General features: G+C 40.8%; 1 protein-coding gene across 1 annotated transcript; it reads left to right on the plus strand.

Moving 5' to 3' along the window:
• The first annotated feature begins 4,349 nt into the window (after positions 1–4,349).
• LOC150013386 (olfactory receptor 13C7-like) lies at positions 4,350–5,309 on the plus strand. Its single transcript, XM_090275914.1, has one exon. The coding sequence runs from the start codon at positions 4,350–4,352 to the stop codon at positions 5,307–5,309; it is 960 nt and encodes a 319-aa protein (XP_090132040.1).
• Positions 5,310–9,681: the final 4,372 nt, after the last annotated feature.

The raw sequence follows: 9,681 nt of genomic DNA on the forward strand, positions 1-9,681 counted from the left end.
GATCACCCCCCACCCCTGAGCTCTTCTCTTGTCTGTGCCTTTGTTTACTTAGCACCTTCTGCCTGGGGTGCTTCCCCACTCCAGGCAAACCGCCTCTCTTCATTCCAGTGGTGTGCTAGTAAATGTTTAACAACTGGATCTCCAGAACAAAAAACAAACAAATGAACAAAAAAAGCCCTGATCTGGATCATTTGCTGATTCTGTGGTGTAAACACTCCCACGATGTCCAATTTTTAGCTACCAATTAAGTCCCTGATCGGAAGTTGGGAGGAGATGTGTGCAGTTGGTGAGCCAGCTCCAGCACACCATGACCTTGGATCACCTCCAGGAAGTCTGGCTCCCCCCTCCCTCTGGCTTCCTACAGCAGTGTGGGCATTCTCCCCATGCTACCTTTCCTACCTTGTTTGGTAACTTTCTTTTTGTGTGCCTCTCTGTTGCCACTAGGGGTGCACTCCAGAAAGCAGAATGTTACCTCCTTTTATGCAATAATCCACTGCTGAATAAAGGAATGTAGCGATTCTCTGGACCCATCCCTGTTCTAGGTCACAATCTGTCAGTTATTCCCATGAGGTCTCGGAGCACATGCACAGATGATAGGAAGTTGAAAGGACAATGATTTAGATGGAGAGTTAGGGAAGACTGAGGAAGAATAGGGCAGGTTGATTCATGGGACCTATGAATTTCCCTTGAAATTTTAAAGGGAAAGTATGTCTTTCACTCAGACCTTCCAAACACCATTGTATAAGCACAGTCTTGGAGTGATGGGGCTTGGCTATATCATAAAAGAAAAGACTTGGGGGTCTGAATGAGTCTTATAATCAGTGATTGGCCAGCTGCTGGACTCTGTGAATGGGATTAGTGTTCAGAGAAAAGGCAAAGAGGGAGGAAGAAAGAGAGAAAAGGAAGTAAAGAGAGAGGAAGCAGGCAGCAAAATTTCTCCAATGCCTTCATCATAATTGGATCTTGGGGACATTATCTCAGAAGAATACAAACTGAGTGCAACTCACTTTCCAAACTTTAAATGACTTGAGGGACTAAAATGGTCTCAAAGAAAAGACTGGAATTTAAATTATCTTCTAAGGGCACTGTCAGTCTTCTGAAAAATGTGCCTTGAGTACACAGGGTAAGTGGAGGGAGAGGACCGACTGGACCCTTCACCTGTCACACATTCTGAACCTTCACCCTTAGGAAACAAACCATCACTGCTCACTATTTTTCTGATAAAGGTAAGCGCAAGTTTTGATCAAACTAAAATCTAAATTAGCATGGCTGTATTTATGCCATCAGTCTTGATTGTAATAGAATGTAGGCTTGAGAAGGGGAGAGATGAAGCTATTCTGCTGATATAATGTTAATGTCACGAAGTCAAACAGACCCATCAAACTGCAAGAGTCTCTAAGGTCATCTGGCTTCTTCTCATTTTGTGCAGAGGGAAAAGCCTAGCCCAGGTCCCCATAGCTCATAGCCTTCTCATACAGTTGTCCCTTCTTGATTAAAAATGGGAACTCCTTCTCCTTTTGCATTTAAGAATCCAAAGCCCAGCAATAATAAGGAGCCACGTTTCTGGATCTGATGATGAAGACATGGAGGGAATATTTTCCTTATATGATGCAGGTTCTCGGGAGAGTCTGGAGGGCTGGCCCGCAGAGTAAAAACCAATCTGGGACTGACTTATTGCCCTGGATCATGCATCACAAGTAGCAGTATGTCCTGGACACCTGATCCCATTGTATCCTGGGCAACTTGAGGATTCAAGCTGGAGACTGTTCTCAGCACTGACCAGCTTTTATAATCAGTTATTGGATGGTACACGTACCTCTGAGAGATATATTGATTTTTTAAGGCTTTGGAAGAAAAATAGAGACTACTCTTGTTTATCTTCATGCCAAAGCCACACTGTTCCTGGATATTTGGAGGCTTTCTGTGGAAGGATTAAAGCTGCAAAAGAACAGATTTTTGTTCAATATAAAAAGGGACTACTTAAAAGAGCCTTGCCAGGAAGTTCGCCATAGCACCCCATGTCACTTAGGGAGTCCAGCCAGGCTGGAGGACTATAAAGAATGCAGTAAGGGGCTTTCTACTTTGGAAAGGAAGCAGATTGCTAAATAGACCCTAAGGCTCATTGTTAGTAGTGTTGGGGTGAGTATTATAGTCAATGATGATGATGATGACAACGACAGTGATGGTGATGTGATTACTAAGATAATTAATTATGGTGATCACCACTTCCCGACCCCTCAACCCCCTATACCCCCTTCTACCCCCCTACCCCCACCGCCACTAGATTTTGAGCTCTTTGAGATCAGGGGCTATGCCTTTCATTGCTGTGATCCTGGCATCTAGAATTATGCCTGGCCCAGAGCAGGTGTTCAATAACTGTCAACATGAGTTAAATTATTATGGGACTGATTTGGTAACAGCTATAATGCCAAGCAACAAGAGGGGAGTGTCTCAGCTCCCCAGGAAGGAAGTGCCACTGTGCACTGAGAAAGGGGCCAGATGACTGAGAGCACTTGGAACTATGGCCATCTGGGAAGTTCATGAGTATTTTAGATACAGAGCAAATTAAACTGAATGCCCAACACCTTCACTGTTGTCTGCAAGGTTTCTATTGGTCCAGAATGAACCCCAGGTTAGGGAGCACTTAGCAGTCCCAGAAAGAAGAGCTGACAGAGCAAGACTCAAGGCTCCATGAACAGTCTCAGGGAGAAGCCAGAGCCTCTGTACAGGCAGATGGAGAATGATGAGAAGAATGGATGTTCAGTCAGAACTCTCCTTCAACTTGGCCATAGTGCACACAAGGCCACTTGCTGCCCTAAATATGCACAAGGACCAACAGCATATTCAGACTTTGGCACTGTGGTCTGGGCTAATTCTCTCAACAGGTGGCACCACAGCAGACATGCTAGTGGCTCTCACCAGCCCCAAGGAAACAAACACTTGAGTTTCTGGATTTTTCCTGTTGATTTTCTTTTAAACATTTTTAAAATTAAATTTATTAGGGTGACATTAGTGGTTAATAAAATTATATACATTTCAAGTGTACAATTCTATAATACATACTCTGCATATTACATTGTGTGTTACCACCCAATATCAAATTTCCTTCTGTCACCATCTATGACCCCCTTTAACCATTCCTACCTCCCCTCCATTCCCCTTTCTCTCTCGTAACCATCATACTGTTGTCTGTATCTACGAGTTTTTGTTTTTCTTGTTTGTTCATTTGTTGCTTTCAGTTTTATAACCCACATAGGAGAGAAATTATGTGGCTCTTGACTTTTTCTGTCCTGATTTATTTTGCTGCTTTAACATGATAGTCTCAAAATCTATCCATGTTGTTACAAATGGCAGTATTTCATCTTTTCTTATGGCTGAGTTGTATTCTATTGTATGTACGTCACATGTTCTTTATCCAGTCATCAATTGAAGGACACTTTGGTTGTTTCCATGTCTTGGCCTCTGTGCATAATGCAGCTTGGTGGACTGGTATGGCCCGCACACATGACAGCGCTAACCTTCTCAAGCCCACCACCTGCAGTTTGACTCGCTCATTGATTTTCATTTATGTTGTCTTGTCACCCATGTGCCTCATTTTTTCAGTGTGCACTAGATGCTGTGTTGGCAAAATTATTTGTGGAAATGATTTAGATACTGTAGTGACGTTACCTTCCTTCAGAGTGGATTCATGTTTGCTTCTGTTAGGTATTTTGGAGCACCGAAAAGCTTGGACAATCTCAGTCTGATTTCAGGGCTTGGGAAGATTTGAAGCTAGCTGTAAAACCTGTAAATGTGTGTTTGCTTCTGATTCACTTTTATTCTTATGGTGCTGTCCCCTTTTAACAGGAAGAAATTTAGTTAGGAACAACTCTGTGGTGGGTCTTGCACTTCAAAACCTGTTCCCTACCTCCAGGCGGCAGTCAGCGCTTCTTGGCCTCTCAGTGACCACCTCCAGAAGCTGCAGATGCCCCAATTGAAACATAGCTTCTTACTTCTCTGAGTTCTTATTTTATCCCAGAATTATGACCTTATGATTCCTTGTTGTTTTATTGCCTTGCCAATGCTTTACTCAGATGTTTTATATAGTTTGTTCAGTTTTTATAATTGCCATCTGCAGGAGAGTTAATCCAGGTTAACGTTTTTGTTTTTTTTTTTACTGGAAACAGAAGCTAAATATTGATCTCTACTATATTTTTCCTAGAATCCTATAGAAAGGACCAAATCGTCACAGCTGTTTTCCAGTTGCTCAGCAGGGTGGGGATTTTTGCCTGACTGCCCAGGCATGTCTGAAGTCAGAGAGTGCTGAGACTGACCTTCTCAGTTACTGCAAGTGACAGAGTAGATACAACATGAACAAGTCCAATCAGACGACCACCATGGTGGGGTTCATTCTGCTGGGCCTTTCTGCCCACCCAAAGCTGGAGAAAATGTTCTTTGTGCTCATCCTGCTGATGTACCTGGTGATCCTGCTGGGCAACGGGGTCCTCATCCTGGTGACCATCCTTGACTCCCATCTGCACACGCCCATGTACTTTTTCCTGCGGAATCTCTCCTTCCTGGACATCTGCTACACAACCTCCTCAGTCCCCCTCATTCTTGACAGCTTCCTGACCCCCAGGAAAACCATCCCCTTCTCAGCCTGTACTGTGCAGATGTTTCTCTCCTTTGCCATGGGAGCCACAGAGTGTGTGCTCCTGAGCATGATGGCATTTGATCGCTATATGGCCATCTGTAACCCCCTTAGGTACCCTATGGTCATGAGCAAGTCTGCCTATGTGCCCATGGCTGCTGGCTCCTGGGCAGCTGGTATCACCAACTCAGTAGTTCAGACATCCCAGGCCATGCGACTGCCCTTCTGTGGGGACGACATCATCAATCACTTCACCTGTGAGATCCTGGCTTTCCTGAAGTTGGCCTGTGCTGACATCTCCATCAATGTGATCAGCATGGTTGTGGCCAACATAATCTTTCTTGCAATTCCAATCCTGTTCATTTTTGTCTCTTATGTGTTTATCATTGCTTCTATCCTGAGGATCCCCTCAGCTGAGGGGAGGAAAAAGGCCTCCTCCACATGCTCTGCCCACCTCACAGTTGTGGTCATCTTCTATGGGACCATCCTCTTCATGTATGGAAAACCCAAATCCAAGGACCCGTTGGGAGCAGACAAAGAGGACCTTTCAGACAAACTCATCTCCCTTTTCTATGGGGTGGTGACCCCCATGCTCAACCCCATCATCTACAGCCTGAGAAACAAGGATGTGAAGGCTGCTGTGAAGAATCTGGTACATCAGAAACATCTAACTAAGTGACTGTCACAGATTCCCAGACTGTCAGAATGCAAGACCTCCAAACTCTTCATTGTACTTCTGGGAAAATGGTAACCCAGGGAGGTCCTTGGGCTATCAGTGGAAAGAGCCTTTTCATTTCTGGTACTGCTGATTAGTTTGTTGGCTTCATACAAAACTACACTGTATCCTATTATAGCTATATTTTGCTGCCCAAATCTTCAATCTTCTGATACCAGAATTTGATGAATATCTATAAAGTAGATGTGGTCAAAAGAAACAAAAATTTGTGTGGCACAGGGACCTTAGAGTATATTGCCTTTCCCTGTGTAGAACTGTTCCTTACTGTTCTTCTCTGATCTCATCCCAAAGACTTTTGCTCTATCTGACAGAAGGATAAATTGGGAAATGTCATCTGCCTCAACATATAACTGTGATCAGTAGCACCATGACCAGACTGCCACTTATATAATAAACACTAGAAATAGCAAGACTTACCTTGAGTAGCTGCTTCATTTTGATGTAATGGAATCTTGTCATTCACCATATTCCCCTCTTTATTGTCACTGCAGGGATGCTCAGAGGCCACTTCACTGCCACAGTAGGAAGAGTGCTGCATGACTGAGTACAAGCAGCTCCCAAACTTCCATCCATGCAACCGATGTGGCACATGGATGGCAGTTACATACACCTAGCACACACTCCATAAATATGTCCACACTGTGAATAAACCCCCCCCAAATATTGTGGGGAAGCAAATGCAAAAATCATTCTTAATTCCACAATTAATGAGAGGCCCAGCTGTAGAGTTGCTCCCTACCACTAGTGGCAAGGGTAAGATTGGCTATGCGAACAGTGTAGCTCCCAGAGCTCTAAGTCTGCAACTTTTTCCAACACTCAAGGAATGTATTGGAATACTATGTATTTATTACATGACAGAGATTATTTTTAATCCACTTAAGTTTATATTTGTAAAAGTTAGTTATAACCAAACCTTAGTCCTTTAACTATTACTAGTATATAGCCGTTTATTTTCTCTTTTTCTTTCCACTTTCTTCCTTCCTCACCCCCATGTTAAATCAGCTCCCTCCCCTTACTGGTTGATAGTTGCCTCTAAAGTTGTATTCATTTTCTACTGCTGTATAAAGTCTATATATTTATAACCTATTTGAATTGAAAACATAGGAGTTTGGAATACATATTACCTAATAAGTAATTGTATTATCTCCAATATCAGAAAAATCTTTATATTGAAAACGGCATCTCTTTTAAGAATGGTGTACAAGGTGGGGCAAAAGTAGGTTTACAGTTGTGAGTACACAAAACAGTTTAGTCTTAATTATTGTATTATTTTCCATATGAACAATTGTAAACTGACTTTTGCCCTACCCTGTGTATATGTGTGTGCATGTCTGTGTGTCTGTATGTGGTTTCATGATTGGAATGGGAAAAGATTAAGAACAATGCATTGATTTATGGCTGCCTGATTTAAGCTTTCTCCTACAATTCACTTACATAACTCAGTTATTTCCTGCATGCAGACCTTTTTGCCAATCAGTTATTTCCCACATTTTGACTTTCTGCTGTGAAAAGAATGCATGAATAAACCAAAATCTGTAACAACCATGTCTGATAAACTAGTATCCAAAAATGCTATCAAATATTTCCTCTCTACAAAAAAAGTCCATTGATACCACACTGCATATTAACCACTATTATAACTGAAAAGAAGATTTTAAATTGCCTCCCCATTTTTTATTTACCCTAATACATTTGTGTAAACCTTGGTTAAGTGATCTGAAGAAGTTTTAATATAGGTCTGATTAGTCAAAGATTACAGTAAGACCATTATCATCAGCATGTCAGTTTTAGCTGTCAGAATAAGATGTCTCTGAATGGGAAGCCATGGTCTTCATCCATTTTTCTTCAACCAGCCAACTCCAACCTCCTTCTTCCATTGTTATAGAAAGGCCAACAGTCATACTCCATCCTTCATTCTGGATTTGCTACCAATTTGCTACCAGTCTTGTTTGTTACAATCCCAGGCACTGCCTCACAGTCTCTGTGTGTAATTCTCTGTCCCTCTATTCCACACTTAGTGCAGAATCTGCATCATTCACATTGCAGGCATAGGTTCATTCAATGTTTCCTTTGGCCTTCACACTCAGAAAGTTCTCCTCTTGTCCTGCTTTGTCTGTATTACTTATATCATGAAGTTTTAAGAACATGCATTTGAAAGAGCATCCAAGTTCCTTATACTTTTCTTGAGTTAGTGAACCAAAATACTCAGTTTCTGGGGTCATTGGAGAGCAGTTGTTCCTCAATACAACCAATATTCCTGCCCCCCACCCCACCTTTGCATACTGCTTTTGCTATATCCCATAAGTTTTGGCGTATTGTGGTTTTTAAAAAAATCTCAATGTATTTTCTAATTTCCTTTTTGAGTTTTTCTTTGACCCAATGGGTGTTCGTGAGTATGTTGTTTAATTTCCACATATTTGTGAATTTTCCAGTTTTCTTTCTACTATTGATTTCTAGTTTCATTCCATTGTGGTTAGAAAAGATAGTTGGTATGAATTCACTCATACCTAAATTTTTTTTGACTTGTTTTATAACCCAGCATGTGATCTGTCCTGGAGAAAGTTCCATGTGGGTTTGAAAAGAATGTACATTCTGCTGCTTTGGGATGGAATGTTCTGTATTGAGTAAAGGTTATGAGGGCTCTGATTCTGGGAAATGCCTGGGAGGGTAGAATGCCTCTTAGTGATTGACACAGAATATTATCATCAAGCTGATCAGATGGAGGCTTTATATCATATTTAACTGGATTGAAGAAAATAAATACCTAAATATTTTTTGTACATCTCAGTTTTGTTCTAGATTCAAACCTGCTCTGGGTGTGTTGTATTGCATCTCAACTCTACAGCTGGGATTGTCTGCATTTTGAGGTTACACTTACCTCTACCTTGTTTTGTAATACATATATATATATATATATATATATAATAACATTATATTGAGTATATTTATATATGATATATATTGATTATGCTATTATAGTTGTTCCAATTTTTCACCCTTAGCCTCCTGCAACTCAGCACCCACATTCCCTCTGGCAATCCTCCCCTCTTTAGTTCATGTCCATGGGTTGGGCATATAACTTCTTTGGCTACTCCACTTCCTATACTGTACTTAATATCTCCCTGCCTATTCTGTAACTACTCGTTTGTACTTCTAAATCCCTGCACCTTTCCTCTCATTCTCCCCCTTCCTCCTCCCAGCTGATAACCATCCAAATGGTCTCCATATCTATGATTCTGTTTCTGTTCTGCTTGTTTGCTTAGTTTGTTTTTTACATTCAATCATTGATAGTTGTGAATTTATTGCCATTTTAATGTTCATAGTTTTGATCTTCTTTTTCTTAAATAAGTCCCTTTTACATTGCATATAATAAGGGCTTGGTGATGATGAATTAACTCCTTTAGCTTTACCTTGTCTGGGAAGCACTTTATCTGCCCTTCCATTCTAAATAATAGCTTTGCTGGATAGAGTAATCCAGGTTGTAGGTCCTTATTTTTCCTCACTTTGTATACTTCTTGCCAGTCCTTTCTAGTCTGCAAAGTTTTTTTTGAAAAATCAGCTAACAGTCTTATGGGAACTCCTTTGTAGGTAACTCTCGTCTTTTCTCTTGCTGCTTTTAAGAGTCTCTCTTTAATTTTAACCTTTGGCATTTTAATTACAATGTGTCTTGGTGTGGCTCTCTTTGTGTACATTTTGTTTGGGACTCGCTATGCTTCCTGGACTTGGGTGTCTATTTCATTCACCAAATTAGGGATGTTTTCTTTCATTATTTTTTCAAATAAGTTTTCAATTTCTTGTTCTTTTTCTTCTCCTTCCAGCACCCCTATGAGGCTCCTTACCCTATTCTCATTTTTTGTTTTTTGTTTTATTCTTTTGTCTTCTTGCTATTCTGACTGAATGTTTTTTTCTTCCTTATGTTCCAAATCATTGATTTGATTCTTGGCTTCATCTACTCCACTATTGATTCCCTGCAAATTTTTGTTTATTTCACTTAATGTAACCTTCATTTCTGCCTGGGTTTTTTTTATGCTGTTTAAGTATCCAATGAGTTCTTTGAGCATCCTAACAGCCAGTGTTTTGAACTCTGCATCTGATAGATTGCTTATTTCCATTCTGTTTAGTTCTTTTTTTTTTTTTTTTTTTTTTTTTAGTTTTTCTCTCTTCTTTCATTTGGGTCATGTTTCTTTGCCTCCTCAATTTGGCAGCGTCCCTGTGTTTGTTTCTACATATTAGGTAGAGCTGTTTTGACTCCCTGTCTTAGTAGCGTGGCCTAATGTAGAAAAGTGCACCCATCAAGACAGAGCCTTAGGTAATC

This window comes from Furipterus horrens, unplaced genomic scaffold (assembly GCF_987537825.1).
Source record: "Furipterus horrens unplaced genomic scaffold, mFurHor1.1.pri manual_scaffold_4, whole genome shotgun sequence".
NCBI lineage: Eukaryota > Metazoa > Chordata > Mammalia > Chiroptera > Furipteridae > Furipterus > Furipterus horrens.

Coding starts and splice junctions, on each gene's coding strand:
- LOC150013386 (XM_090275914.1), top strand. CDS start 4,350: ATGAACAAGTCCAATCAGACGACCACCATGGTGGGGTTCATTCTGCTG.